Source organism: Aegilops tauschii, chromosome 1 (genome assembly GCF_002575655.3).
Source record: "Aegilops tauschii subsp. strangulata cultivar AL8/78 chromosome 1, Aet v6.0, whole genome shotgun sequence".
Taxonomy (NCBI): Eukaryota; Viridiplantae; Streptophyta; class Magnoliopsida; order Poales; family Poaceae; genus Aegilops; species Aegilops tauschii.
The window spans coordinates 23,437,859-23,453,604 of record NC_053035.3 but is presented as its reverse complement, the minus strand read 5'-3'; the positions used below and the strand labels follow the sequence as shown (position 1 = coordinate 23,453,604).

Here is a 15,746-nt window from a genome sequence, read left to right as displayed (position 1 = left end):
TTGATTAGCCGAGAATGTTAGGTTTTCAGGTCCGGTTTTTCTTATAGACTGGACCAACTCTCTTCTTCTTAATGAAATGCATGAACCCCTGCCCCTCTCGAGGTGTTCTTGAAAAAAATTCTCTCTACTAGGAGGTTGAGATTAAACTGCGCACCATATCCCTCGTCATGACACATACACGGGCGCTTAGAGATTTTTCCCACCCTATGTTTCAACATTTTGCCTGCCTCTAGAAATTGTTTACGCATCATAAACCCCCGAATTAAGCTCTGTTTTTTTTTTAGCAAAGTGGAGTGAACACCGAACTTCGGACTGAAGCAACCGTGAGCTGATTCGATAGCGCAGGCACGAACGCACGCACTGTAACCCATCCGTGACTGACCGTCAGCTCGCCACGTACGGCCGGGATCTGAGTACGTACGAGAAGCGCTGGAACCATCGACCCGGTGTCTCTCGCCAACGGCTACTGGAAGCAGCTTGGTGTAAAGCCCACGCGCGTCTCCCGCCACGCGTCCACCACCTGTGAGCCCCGAATCACACCTGTCCCGCTCCTCACTCCCTATATATTTTATCCCACTACACTCCAGATCAAATCACCCACAGCTAAGCTAGCTTCCATCACCCAATTCTTCCGTCCATCCAAAAGACGTACGGCACGTGCAAGTTCGATCGAAGAAGGAAAGCATCGAATCAATGGCGGGCGTGAGCCGGAGCATGGTGGCGCCGCTGCTGGTGCTGAACCTGGTGATGTACATCGTCGTCATCGGCCTCGCCAGCTGGAACCTCAACCACTTCATCAACGGCACCACCAACTACGCCGGCGTGGCCGGCAACGGCGCCACCTTCTACTTCCTCGTCTTCGCCATCCTCGCCGGCGTGGTGGGCGCCGCCTCCAAGCTCGCCGGCGTGCACCACGTCAGGACCTGGCGCGGGGACAGCCTCGCCACCAGCGCCTCCTCCGCGCTCGTGGCCTGGGCCATCACGGCGCTCGCCTTCGGGCTCGCGTGCAAGGAGATCCACGTCGGCGGGCACCGCGGCTGGCGGCTCCGGGTGCTCGAGGCCTTCATCATCATACTCGCCTTCACCCAGCTGCTCTACGTCATGGCGCTCCACGCCGGGCTCTTCGGCAACCAGTTCGGCGACGGGTACGGCGCGGAGCACCAGTACGGCGACCACCATCACAAGGGCATGGGCACCGGCGCCCCCGCCGCCAGGGTCTGACCGTCTTTGAGCTTTTACTTTGCTTAATTTCTTGATGGGCAAATGAACAAGATGTATGTATGTATCAATGTATGCGTGCGTGTGTGTGTTGTGTGAGTGATGTAGCTAGCATGTATGCATACATAGTGTCTGTGCATGTGCTGCCGTTGTTTTTTCATGGACTGTAGGTACATGTACTAGTTCTGGTCCTGTTTAATTTCCATCTAGTATCTTTTTTTTTTTGACACAGTACTTCCTGTGCATGTGCTGCCGTTTGTCTTTGGAAAGACTGTACGTACATGTACTTCTGGCCCTGTTTAATTTCCATCTAGTATCTACTCCCTCCGTTTCAAATCATTTCAGTCCATATGTATCTCGCAAAAAAAAATAAAAAAAATCAGTCCATATGTAGTGCATATTGAAATGTCCAAAAACATCTTCGAATGGAGCTAGTAGTAGCTAGCTTGTTTTCAAGCTTGATATGTTCACTTATAATTTGGAAGATACATATGCTAGCATTACAAAGACGATAGTCGACGCTGACGCGCTATAGCCAATCGGGGTTGTGCTGCCTAAAAAGCGGACACATGAGGCCAAGCCAATCGCGGTCGTGCTGCCTAAAAAGCAGATGCCGATTGCCGGTGCTTCAGAAAAGCAAAAAAATTCAAAGAAGTCATACGCCTGCCTTAGAAAGAGCCACTCTACTACAGTATCTCACCAAATGAATGTACCACTGCAATTTGTTTTGTTTAAATTATATGCTGGAAATACATTCCACCTAGTAATTTTTTTAAACATTTTTTCACCACACACCTTGAGACCTTGTATGGCACAGCAATCACCTTCAATGATTAGGGCCCCGCATTTAAGCAAGACGTGCTTTCACGCAGCCGCCGCCAGCTCAGCTTAGCGTTCCTCTAACTTCCGTTTGGCGTCACGCAGCGCTCTGGCCCTTGCCGAGAGGGTCCACTCCTCGAAGATGAAATAGGTTTTCCTTGGCTAACCCACGTTCAAGTGACGCGTCTAGCCTCGACGAAGGGCATGTGAAGATGTCTCCGGCTAATTTCGTGGGATTCGATTCTTCCATAGTCTAGGGTTAGGCTTGTCCTAAGCAGAGTCTGGCGTAGTGTGATGCGATGCCGATGTCTCGCACTATGCTATGTATGGCGGTGCTCCACTGCGATGCTCGATAGCAACGTCAAGAGCTCGTCTTCCTCCTCTTCCTACCGATCTGGAGGAAGAACCTCTCGTATTCCTCTTCCCTAATAATCATTGTAGCGACGGATACAACAGGTGTCGGAGGTGGGGCTTGAGATCACATCGATTGGGATGTGGTTCAACACCAATGATGGAGGTCAATCTTTTGACGCCTTCTTTAGGAGACTAAAGCCTAGGTAGCAGGAGCAAGCTCATCTGCTTCTGCTCCTGAACAGTAAAATAAAAAAAAATACTAGATTTAAAAAAAAATCTATTTTTTTTGCATGGAAGATGTTTGAGTGCATGAGGTCTGTGCTATTTTTCAGCATGTCTCTTTGGATATCTTAGTAGCTCTTAGCAATAAAATAAAATAAAATCAGGGTCTGTAATTTTTTTTTAATGTTCAATCCGATTTTTTCTTTTTGCTAATAGGTACTCAGACCGGACACACTGAAAATTCCTGCTGCAGAGTATTCTACCTTACTCTACAAGTTGACTCATCTTTTTACTCGGTGAGTATTTCAAGCAAATGGACTACTCATTACAAAAGCCCATGATCCACACGAAAAGATATTTCATGATGAAAATTTACAGGAATGTATAGTATCGATCACTTTCGAATGTGTGTAGTATTTTTTCGAAATTTTGAAACTAAAAGGTCTCACTTTCGAATTTTCCAGAAACCAGGATCCATGGAGTGCTCCAGCCAAAAAACTCTCACTTTATTTTAGTGTTACCCTACATTAAATCTCTCCCTTCTTTAATTAACATTAAATCTCTCCCTTTTTTAAATAACATTAAATCTCTCCATAATATGACCAAACTGCCCCTGCTGGATCGAATCGGTGATGGGCGCTGTGTCCATGTCTCTGTCTCTTCCCTACAGCGTGACGGCGGCCGGTGGCAACCATAGAATCGAAGGAGGCGCGCGCTGCGGGCTCCATCTTCAGTCTACAAAGGCCGGTGAATCTATGCCTTACTCTGCCTCCTCTGTATCAACCCTATCCCTGTCAATGCACTACTGCGGGGAGTATTCTTGCTCTGCTGGCTCTAATCTATATCACCTGCATCTGTATCTCCCATTACCGTGCGCCTGTCATCAGTTCAAATAGTGGGTACCTAGCTTGTTTGAGGACAACAAGAAATGTTTCTTCAGACCAGATAAGTTCCGTGCTAGAAACGTTATTTCGAGCGCTGGTAGAAGCTTTTGAGGTTGCTGTCAATGTGATCTTGCACTTCATCACAGGGTTCAATCTCTCTGTAAAATTGTTTGCTTATGCGATCTGGGGTCTTGATAGCAATGGAGCTTTGCTTTCAGGTGTTATGTGCAGAATCCATGCATATGTACATAGTTCTTCACTTCTTCTTGAATTGTCTGCGTTTTTTTTTCCACTACTTTTGCTCCATAGTGGCATTCCTACCAAAGGGTTGGCTGCTGTATTTTTTGGTTAGGCAATAACTTTTTGTTTGAGAGGGCAATAACATGTTGAGTCTGCGTTGCTGAAGGTGTGAGACGCTAGATGATACGGTGACATGTAAAATCGATCAATGTTTGACAGCGATGTAAAATTGATCATAGTCAAGTAAAAAAAGGTTGATTATCATTATTTAGTTTGCCATATTCACACTTTCAGGAGATTATTTTGTTGTTCTGAAAATAGCCAAGCTATTCTTTTCCTTTTTCGATTTTGAGAATCAGACAGAAGATTTATTCGAATGATTTGTTTTTTAAGGAAGGGTCATCCAATTATGAACGAGACCGGAGCGACGTTGCAAAATTGTCTTCCCATGATGTGTCTCTCTTCCCCCTCTAGGACGAGACTTGCCTGCTCTCCGCGCGTGTGCCCATCCGTGCTCCCGCGTACGTGGCTTGATTTGATTGGAACAAAATAAGGCCCGGCCCCACCCCCTTAAAATCAGGGGGGAGATGATTAGATTAGAAAGGAAAAAGGAAAAAAGACAGCAGTAGGATGAAGTGGGAGCACGGATGGGAGCATGGGGAGGGAGCTGGCAAGCCGGATCCCCCCTCTCAATTCGTTAACCCATTTTTGCCCAGTATGTAATTATTTTGGCAAAATACTATTTTATTGGCAAAAAATGATTCTGAGCTTGTGGATGTACACACTATCACTTGATCATATACTAAAAAAACCACAGCAAGTATTTCCGAACGTACGGAATACCATAGTAGATGTTACACCTCATATACTTCATTAATAATTACTTCCTCCATCCGGAAATAACTTTCGCTCAAATGGGTGCATATAGACGTATTTCAGTGCTAAATACATCCGTTTAAGCGACAGTTATTTCTGGCCAGAGGAAGTACTACATATCCTAAAATGAGTTTCACACTAAAATTCGATGTAAGTTCATGTATTTATATTATTTGCGCACATACTACTTTTTTATGTAAAAATGTAGATTTCATTAATGAAGGTCTCTTGGTGAATATGTTGCCATACCACATGTATTGAGCTATCTTGGAATAATTAATAGAATATATTAAAAATGATAAGAGGTCTGATAGATATGTATGTGAGGTACATTGAATGTGAAAATATATACTCGGAGAGTAAAAAGATGGGTCTTATACTTTATTTTCAAATATAAACATCACCTGGATTGAGCGTAGATGGTTAGATTCCTTGTGGTGGACCATCCCAGTAAGGTTCAAGTCGCATTTTACTGGATTTATTTCACGCTTGTGATGACTTTGTTAATCTTAAGATGTTAGGTCGGCTCGGTATTTTGGAGGTGCTTATAGAGATAGCGTGTGTGCAGGTGTTTATAAGAGTGACTGTATGTGAGCATCTGCATTTGTATTGTGTTTAAAAAATAATATAAACATCATGTACGATAATTTTCTTATTTTTTATGCAGAATTTCCAAATGCAAAGACCATCCAGGGACACAGCTGAGCTGAGAACGACGCAGCCGCCGCTCCGTTGAGCTTCTGAACCCTAGATCTCCCGTGACCTGGTCCCGCGGGCCGACAAGGAGCGCGATGCCGCGAGGAGGAGGGGGGGGAGGAGGAGGAGGAGGAAGCAAGCATGGCCGCACGGAGCAGCACCACCCGCCGGCGACCGGCAGCCGCGACGAGGGCGCTCTGTCCCTCCCGACGCCGTCGCTGCCCGCCATCGCTCCCGTGGCTTCTCAGGTCTGCTCCTCCAATCTTTCTTCGGTCCATGGAAGGGATCCGAGACACTAATTAAATGGGCCGTCTCTCCCTTTCACATACAGAAGAAGAAGCAGAGAGTCAATTGCAAGAAACCACCACATTTGTGGCTAGGTTTGCAGGAAACTACCAAGTCATTAATCTATTGCAAAAAACACCGTAAAATCTCTTAACCCGTTGCAAAAAGCACTGAACAGCCGTTTAGCCTCGTTTGATCTCTTTTCCGACAGGTGGGCCCCGAAAACGCTGATGTGGCGTGCGGACAGGCAAACGGCGCCGTTAGGAACAAAACGGTCAAGACGCCGTGCCGGTCGGTCCTGTCGGTGCTCGCCAGACAGATGCCCCGCGCCCTCTCTCTCTCTCTCTCCCCTCTCCTCTGCCTCCTCTCTCTGGCTCTGGTCGCCGTCGGTGAGAAGCCAGCTGGCCGCCGTCCGCCATGGTTTCGTGGAGCGACGACAGCGAGGAATCAGGCTACGAGTACTCTTCAGGCGGCTCCCCTATCAAGGTCAGTGATGTGTACTCGTAGCTAGGGTTCTTTGAGCAAGGGTTTCGGTTTGGGGATTTTGTTTTTCCTGCTCGATTTGAACCCGTGAGATGGATTTTGTGCGTTTCTTTTGTTGATGTAGATCCCGGCTACAATCGAGGACCCGAACTACTCTAGTGTTGATGATGAGGTGATGGTGATGTGTGAGCATGGCCAGCCGGCGAAGAGGCATGTTTGCTTCGAAGGGATTAGCACTGGGAGGAGGTTCATTGCCTGTGGACTTGATGTGAGTGCTAGCAAAAATCTGTAGTTTGCTCATTTTGTGAAGAAACTATAAATTGTTCATATGCACTATTCATTGTTCATGTTCACTGTTCATTGTTCATATTCACTGTTCACCTAGTAGTTTAGTTAAAGGTACTGTCATGTACCATACCATAGTGACTGAGTGAAGTAAATGAATTGTTCATACATATAAATGAACAACACCACAGTGATATAAATGAAGTAAATGAATTAAATTGTGCTATTAAAAATTAAGTACAAAGATATAAAATTAAGGTATCCATAGTGACTGAGTGAAGTAAATTGTGTTGTTAAAAAGTATCATAGTGCATTGTTCATAGATATAAATGAAGTAAATGAATTAAACTGAATTGTATTGTGCTGTTAAAAGTTAAGGTATAAATGAAGTAAATTCAGTGTAGTATGCTATAAAAAATTCAGATATAAATTCAGAATTGAGCTGAATTGTGCATGTGCAGTATACTATAGTTGTTTTGAATTGGACTGAATAGAAGTGAAGTGAAAAAGGAAGTAAATGCATTTGTACTTGTTGTTTTGCAGGAAGCAAGCAGTTGTGGTGTTGTTCATTGGGTAGATGAGGAGTGGCCAGAGCATCTGCAGAATGCTCTTCACAAACTATGGCTTTTGTATGAGGATTGCCAGCGTGCTAATAGGATGGCATGTCTGGAACATTCATCACTTGTCCACAATCTCACATCACAGAAGAACAAGCTACAGGAGACTTATGAGAAGCTTGTTGAGGATGTGAACAACCTACTTGATACCCAGGACAATATTCCCAAGGAAAATGAAGTCCAACAAGGTGAACATGAGGAGATCACTCCTCCTTTGGACAACAATATTTCAGCTTTGAAGGAACAGCTGGGTGCAATGGATGCTGAGAACAAAGAACTGAAGCAAAAGGTTGACTAGTTGAAGAGCATTCAGGTTGCCCAAGGTAATGTGATTAGGAATCTGAAGTTTGCTCATTTGAAGGAGAAGGAAAAGTTGAGCACTGAGAGGAGGAATTTGGAGTTTCACATTGCTGATCTTGTCAAAGCTAGTGACAAGAACAAGAGAAAGCTGAAGGACATCAAGGATATTTGCGATGAAGAGTGATTTGTAATCTGACCATGTGGGTCATTATCTTAAGTTTCAAGCATTGAACTATGGCTTGTAATGTGTGAACTAGTGGCAGTTTGCAGTATTTGAAGTAGGGTGTAGCCTTGAACTATGTCTTGTAAGCTTTGAACTATGGTGTCATGATGTTAACTATGTTGTTAACTATGGTGTCATGATGTTAACTATGTTGTTAACTAGAGTTGTTAAGTATGATGTTAACTATGGTGTCATGATGTTAACTATGTTAGTGACTAGAGTTGTTAAGTATGATGTTAATTATGTTAGTGACTAGAGTTGTTAAGTATGATGTTAGCTATTCATTGATGTTAACTATGGCACCCTAAATGATGGAATGAGGATATGTTGGATACTGTCGACGTCGAGGCACCCTAGATGATCAAATTAGGTTATCTTGGATGCCGTCGACGCCGAGGCACCCTAGATGATCAAATTAGGTTATCTTGGATGCCGTCGACGCCGAGGCACCCTAGATGATCAAATTAGGTTATCTTGGATGCCGTCGACGCCGAGGCACCCTAGATGATCAAATTAGGTTATCGTGGATGCCGTCGACGCCGAGGCACCCTAGATGATCAAATTAGGTTATCTTGGATGCCGTCGACGCCGAGGCACCCTAGATGATCAAATTAGGTTATCGTGGATGCCGTCGACGCCGAGGCACCCTAGATGATCAAATTAGGTTATCGTGGATGCCGTCGACGCCGAGGCACCCTAGATGATCAAATTAGGTTATCGTGGATGCCGTCGACGCCGAGGCACCCTAGATGATCAAATTAGGTTATCTTGGATGCCGTCGACGCCGAGGCACCCTAGATGATCAAATTAGGTTATCTTGGATCACAGTAGTAGCCACATTCATCACACTTATTAGCAAACAATAAGAAAATTAGGAGCCACAACTAACCAGAAAGTACTCAACCAAAATAAAGATGTTTTGAACATGAACAGCTAACCAGAAGCAACACCAAGTTTTCATCACAGACCAACAAGTCCACTAGGTACCTTACATGAAAGTACTCATGACAACCAGAATAAAGATGTTTAGAACATCAACAGCTAACCAGAAGCAACACAAGTTTTCATCATAGCCCAACAAGTCCACTAGGTACCTTACATGAAAGGTGTCATCACAACCAAAATGCAGATGTTTTGAACATCATCAGCTCACCACAAATTAACACAACTTCACCTGCTCCCTTGAGAACAGTTGAACCACTCAGACATCTTAAAGGATGGCTTCCTCACTCTTCCACTACCTGCAACTCTTGGGGGGATGAACTTGTTTCTTCCTCTTGGCCCAGCAGCAGTAGAGGAACTTGGACCAGCACCAGCAGTAGAACTTGGACCAGCACCAGCAGTAGAACTTGCAGTCCTTGTAGTTTTAGCTTTCTTTGTTGCCCTTGTAGCAGGAGGAGCAGCAGCTGCAGCAGGAGCAGAAGGAGCTCTCCTTGGTGCACTGGGAGCTGAAGCAGGAGCAGAAGGAGCTCTCCTTGATACCCTTGAAGCCCTTGGAGCTGGTGGAGCTGGAGCTGCAGTTTGAGCAGCAGCAGGAGCAGAAGGAGCACTTCTCCTTGGTGGCATGGGAGCAGGAGCAGATACAGTTATGGGTGTATCATCTCTCCTGTTTTCCTGAAATTATAGCATACAAATGTTAGAAACTGGTATGTGAAATTGTACAAAAACCTACAACAATAGTTACCTGGTGCTGGTTCATTCTCATAGCTAGGGATGGTTTAAGAGCCTGCTTGCAACTAGTGTATCTATGCCCAATCCTATTGCAATTGCTACAAGTGATAGTTGCCATCCTAGATGTATCCTTTGGAGCTAGCTTTTCAAACTTGCTCTTTCTCCTCTTTGTCTCTTTGTTTCCTGGCTTTTCTTTGAACACTGGTGGTTCAATGTCAGGGGTTCTAGTCTTTGGCCACAAATCAGGCCCAGGCACAGGGAAAACTATTGGACTATAAGCTGCCTTATACATTGGTTTCTTGAAGAAATCATGAACAAAATCTTCTGGCTGTAGTTTTGCCTTGTTGATTGCAGAAACACCATGATTGCGAGGTACTCCACACATGTCCCACTTCCTACAACCAGATGTATGTAGCAACAAGTTAACTGCATATGTGCTTTCTCCACTTGTCACCTGGAAGAGATCAGGTCCAGCTTTGATAGACTGACAAAACCTAGAATGATGTTTTGCTTCCTCTAGCTTCTCAGCATATGTTGGGCATATCTGCCACTTAGCAGTCTCAGTCTTTGTCCTATTTGCATTGAACTTCACTAACAGCTTTGTCCTGATCCCATCCACCATAGTTCTAATGGGTTTGGCTCTGACATCAAGTATCATCTTGTTAAAAACTTCACTTATATTGTTCACTACCAAGTCAGTTTTGCAATTGTTGTCCATGGCATGCCTAGCCCATGTATGTTTTGGTATCCTAGATAGCAATTTCCAAGCTGGCTCACACTCCTTTTTCATGCCTTCCATTGCAGTTACATAACCATGCTCAGTATAGGAATAACTTGCCTGATACATGTATTTCTTCAACTCTTCCCCTCTAAAACCAGCAGTTTGAAAGTTCTGATAAATATGTCTAAGGCAGAATCTTTGTTTGCAATTGGGGAATAAATTGTTTATGGCTGTAAGAAGGCCCTGTTTGAATGAACTACAGTTTGAGAATACTACAACAATGCCATGTATGAAATTAATAAACAAAGACAATTAATAAGCAATGCAAGCAATGATTAGAGTAGAGATAGTAGTACCTTTTGCCTGTCATATATAATAGTGTAGTAGCCAAACTTGCCTGACTCACCACCAATGGCATATTTTAATTGAGTAAGAAACCAAGACCAGCTTGCTGTGTTTTCCTTGTCCACTATTGCAAAAGCAATGGGAAATATGTTATTGTTTCCATCTCTTCCAGTGGCAGCCAAGATTTGCTGCCCTGTTGTCAACTTTATGAAGCAACCATCAACACCTATCATACAAGATCACAAGTAGATTACCAAAAAATTAGTGGGTGTGCACATATAAATGTAGAGTCACTAGTTAATTAGTAGGTGTGCACATACCTATGAATGGTCTGCAACCATTAAGGAAACCCTCTTTGCAAGCATTGAGGCAGATGAACAAGCCATGGAATCTTGGGTTTTTGCTTGGATGTAGTTTCAGATGCTTTGTTGTGACAATGCATCTACTTCCTGGATTGGTTTCTAGCACAGCTTCTAGGTAATCCCTTATCCTATGATATTGTGCCTTCTGATCTCCTAGGACTACATTTTTAGCTAGCTTTCTTGCCCTATAGGCCCTATGTATAGATACCTCTATTCCATGCTTTTGCTTCAAGTTTGAAATTATAGTCTGGACAGGTGTGTTGGGGTCTGTCCTCAACTGTTGCTCACATTCATGTGCCAACCACTTAGCAGTAACTTTTGTGCTCTCTCCTACTACTGGGCAGCTATGGTGCAAGTTCAGTTTCTTTATACAGAATGTCTTCTCATGTGCTATCTGAGAAGCTGCAATGAAAAATGGACAATTCTCAAATTTGCAGACAGCTATAATCCTGTCTGGACAGTTCCTGTGGAAGGCATGGTTCCTATTTTGTGAGATGTGAAAATTAAGAAGTGCCCTCCTGAACTGGGTCACATCTAGGAAACAAAGCTTCTTCATAAATTGCTCTTCTGGGTTCTCCCTTTGCTCATCATACCAAACTCTAGGCTTCCTCTTTTTAGCCCTGCTCTTCCTATCAGCTGGAAGCTTCACACATGGTATTTGAACCCCATCATTGTCCTCCTGACTTAGGTCACCAGGGTTGCTCTCCTCATCAGATGAAGGAAACCAATCTTCCTCAATAATCTCATCCAAACTAGAATGAGATCTTGTAGTTGGCCCCTTTCTTTTACTTCCTCCTATGCTGCTCCCTTCCTCCTCCTCCTCCTCTGGTGCCTTCTCCTCCTCCTCCTCCTCTGGTGCCTTCTCCTCCTCCTCATCTGCTTCATATGGCTCATTCACATCAGTGTCCCCTTCAATATGATGAAGTGGATCATCTCTATGCTTCTTCATTGCCTCAAGCCTAGCAATTATATCCTCATCTGCTAGTAAATCTGTGTCACTGTCACTATCAGTGAAATCTTCAGCCATTAGCTCTGGAAGTTTTCTTTTAGCTGCCTTGTATTTCTCTTTTTCTTTCCCCTTTTTCCTGAACTTCTCAATCTCTTCATTCCTCTTCTGCTCCATCAGTTGCTCAATTTGCTCTTGATCTTTGTCTTGCTCCATGAAATACTCATGCCTCTCTTCACCAATCTCCATTGCAAATTCTGGTACTGGTGCACACTTCTGCTTCAAAAATGAACTCTCATGTGTGTTAATGACCTGCACTGGCACTTGTTGTGGCTTTGTTGGGCTAGGAAACAGTACTCCTGCTGTATCTATCTCATACACCACTGGCACACCTATTTCAGATAATGGAACCTGCTCCTCACAAACTGGTCCAATGTTCAAATCACTAGGTCTTGGAGCATCACTTCTGATGACTGTTATGTTCACCACCTTCTGACCTTTGATAACTAGGTCATCCAACATTTCCTCGACCTTATCATCATCTGTTAGTTCTTCCATACCTGAAACCCCAACACCTGGATCTCTGACATAATACATAAAGTCTGTCATCCCATATCCTTCAAGCTCTATTAGTGCAATCAGATTGTAAAATGTGATATCATCCACATTTAGGCTTCTTTCAAGATTATCTCTGTCATGGAAATGGAATCTGACTTCCCACACTTCATCATTCAATCTACAGTTCAAGTAAAGCAATTCAGTTCAAGTAAACAATTCAGTTAAAAGTTAAAGATTCAGTTAAAAATACAGTTTCAGTTAAAAATTCAGTTAAAAGTTAAATATTCAGTTAGTAGAAACAATTCAGTTAATGTTTCACTTAAAGACTTAACTAAAGTTTCAGTTAAAAATACAGTTTAAGTTAAAATTACAGTTTCATTTCAAAATTCAGTTAAAAGTTAAATATTCAGTTAGTACAAACAATTTAGTTAATGTTTCACTTAAAGATTTAACTAAAGTTTCAGTTAAAAATATAGTTTAAGTTAAAAATACAGATAGAGTAAACTATTCAGTTAAAGTTTCGGTTAAAGTTTCAGTTAAAGTTTCAGTCCAAAATACAGTTAAAGTAATTTGTTCACTTAACAATTCAGTACAGGATTCAGTTATAAATTCAGTAACATTTTTATTTAAATATTCAGTTGTAAATTCAATAATTGAGTAGGTTGAAATTGAGTTTAACATTCAGTAATTTCATGTAATTGAGTAGGTTCAAATTGAGTTTAACATTCAGTAATTTCAGTTAATGTTTAGGTGCCTACAACATACACTTAGAACCCTAGAACTACATAAACACTTCACTTACATGTCTGACCACATAAACAACCTACAACAACAATAATGGCGACGGTGCCTACTACATACACTTAGAACCCTAGAAACCAAATCGGGGTACGGAAAAAGAAAACTTACGAGACACCGCCGAAGGAGGATGCGTAGTGATGGCTCCCCTCTGGATCTTCCTTCACGGCCTTGGCGAATGCCCTCGCCGCCGCGTACTCAACACAATAAGACGGCGACGGCGGCTGTGGAAGAGGCGGAGCCTGAGATGGGTTTGAACTGCCGCAAACCTCTGTTGGATCTGCAGGAGCACCACTGCCACCAGATGCATCGCCAGCACCACCGCCACCGCCATCATCACTGCCACGCGAGGTGGCCATCACCGGCGGCGAGCAGGGGCGAGAGAGGAGAGGGGAGTGGGGCGAGAGAGAGGACAGGGGCGGGGGGGGGGGGGGGGGGGGGCTGTCTGAACAGGACCGACCGGCGCGGCGTCTTGACCGTTTTGTTCCTAACGGCGCCGTTTGCCTGTCCGCACGCCACGTCAGCGTTTTCGGGGCCCATCTGTCGGAAAAGAGATCAAACGAGGTTAAACAGCTGTTCAGTGCTTTTTGCAACGGGTTAAGAGATTTTACGGTGTTTTTTGCAACAGATTAACGACTTGGTAGTTTCCTGCAAACCTAGCCATAAATATGGTGGTTTCTTGCAATTGACTCAGAAGCAGAGGCAGCCCGCAGCGGCGAGCCTCCCCGAGGGCCCCCTCATCGAAATCCTGCCGCGCCTGCCCTACCGGTTGCTCTGCCGCTTCAGGTGCATGTCCAAGCAGTGGCTCTCCCTCTGCTCCGACACAAACATCGTCAAGAGAGCTCCCCAGACCCTTGCCGGATTCTTCCACAGCCACGACGGCGACCTCCATTTCAGCAATTTGTCCGGGGGAGGCACCCCTCTGGTCGACCCTTCTTCATTCCCTTTCCTGTGGTGCTCGAGGTACCATAGTTTCCAGCTCGACCAATGCAGCAGCGGCCTTGTCCTCTGCAAATGCTGGGGTTTAGAAGAAGAAGAGGACGACGACGACAAAGGAGAGTACGTTGTGTTCAATCCTATCACCAGGCAGTGGACCACGTTGCCTCCTATACTATGTCAGGACGGAGAGGATGATGACCCTGAGTATTACGAACTAGTGGATCCCTTCCTGGGTTTCGACCCGGCTGTTCCATCTCGCTTCGTCGTGCTTGCACGCTTGGTAGAGTCGGTTGACCATGTGGCAGTGTTCTCATCTGAAACCGGACAATGGACTCGGATTAGTGGGTGGGAATACAGACGGTGGTATCGCTGTTGCTGCAGAATGCGTCTTCCTGAATGGCGTGATGCATTTTATGCATTCGTTGCTCCATAAACTTTCAATAGCCGACGTGGACACAGAGGAGAAGGTTTGTCGGGAAATTCCTCTACCGGAAGAAATGGAAGGAGACAGATCTGGTTATGGTTCAGTGGGGTGCTCTCAGGGACTCTTGCATGCTTGGTTTATAGATCATTAAAAATTACCAACTCTGTATGGGTACTTGAGGATTACGGTAGCGGAGTGTGGACCCTAAAGCATACTGTTGATGTTCCGAAACTGTTTGGAAGGTAATCTAACAAAGAGGATTGTGATGAAGAGGATTGTAGCGAAGAGGATGAGACCTATAAGTATGACATGTTTGCAGTTCATCCTGAACATAATTTGATTTTCCTTACTGACTGGGAGGAGGTGAATCTGTCATAATACCATATGGACAGCGGGGAAGTGCATCATATGTGCACTTCTGGAGACTTACTGGGTGGTCTACCTTATGTTCCCTGTTTCGCGGATTTGCCTGATGGATGATCACTAGAAAGCTATTGCTGCTACTTCATGTATGTAAGGTGGCACTAATTCCTTTGAAAAATCAGTCGTTGGGCATGTGCCTAATCTTCTAATTCGGCGGCACTGGCTTGGATATGTCTTCTTGGCATTCCAATCTGGGCTCTTGGGGTGCACCCCTTTTTGTGGCTTTGAACAATGTTGGTTAGCCTTTCGAGATTCTGTAAGTGACAAGTGATCCAATGGGTTATGCTTAGTTGTATGAATGACATAGTCACCTAATGTATTTGCTTTCATGTAGTACTAATTATTGTGGTCATTTGTTATCTGTTCGCATGGGCTGAATGGGAGCCTGTATTATCTATGTCTACAATCCTTTACATTTTCGGATCTTTATTTCCATTTGTGTCATGCAATGTTCATGTATGACTTATTAACTCTTATTTTTATGAGATTATGGTTCCAACAGTTGACCATGGAGATTGGATCACCTGTTGTTATAACCCTCCCATGATCTGACTCCGATCTCAAGCGTTTGATAATTCCCCCGTGATAGTTGTATTGATGCCATGTTGAGATTCGTAAAGGCTGTACAGGGGCAGTATCGGAGGACGAAGCAAGGCTCGAACTCTCTTCGCTCCGTTAGATCCATGAGCACTGCATCAAAGAAAGTCATGGCATTGTTGGTTTCATTGTGGATATATGATGTGACCCTATATCGAAGGCACGTTGTGAAAGGTGCTGAGCGGGAGGAAATGCCAGGTCTGATTCATTTCAGTTCGTATATAGTCCATACTAAAGTATCCAGAACACTATATATTTGTGTATGTAGGTAGTATTTTTTTTTCTTGAAACAATTGAACGGAGATAGTATAATTTTTAAAAATTGTGTATGAAATTGTACCCATGCTGTAGATGCAATTAACACTTATTTTTATGAGGCTATGGTTCCAACGATTGACTTTGGAGGTTGGATCACTAGTTGTTATAATCCTCCCGTGATCTGATTCTGATCTCAAGCGTT

The 15,746-nt window shown here is 44.1% G+C and overlaps 2 protein-coding genes across 2 annotated transcripts; both read left to right on the top strand.

Annotated features, from left to right (window-relative positions):
• Nucleotides 1-587: 587 nt before the first annotated feature.
• LOC109758798 (membrane protein PM19L) lies at nucleotides 588-1,538 on the top strand. Its single transcript, XM_020317666.4, has one exon. The coding sequence runs from the start codon at nucleotides 694-696 to the stop codon at nucleotides 1,219-1,221; it is 528 nt and encodes a 175-aa protein (XP_020173255.1). The 5' UTR covers nucleotides 588-693; the 3' UTR covers nucleotides 1,222-1,538.
• Nucleotides 1,539-6,243: 4,705 nt separating this feature from the next.
• Nucleotides 6,244-7,677, top strand: LOC109758797 (uncharacterized). The gene is made up of 2 exons (XM_020317665.4): nucleotides 6,244-6,345; nucleotides 6,906-7,677. Exons 1-2 carry the CDS (start codon nucleotides 6,253-6,255, stop codon nucleotides 7,275-7,277), a joined length of 465 nt encoding a protein of 154 aa, XP_020173254.1. The 5' UTR covers nucleotides 6,244-6,252; the 3' UTR covers nucleotides 7,278-7,677.
• Nucleotides 7,678-15,746: the final 8,069 nt, after the last annotated feature.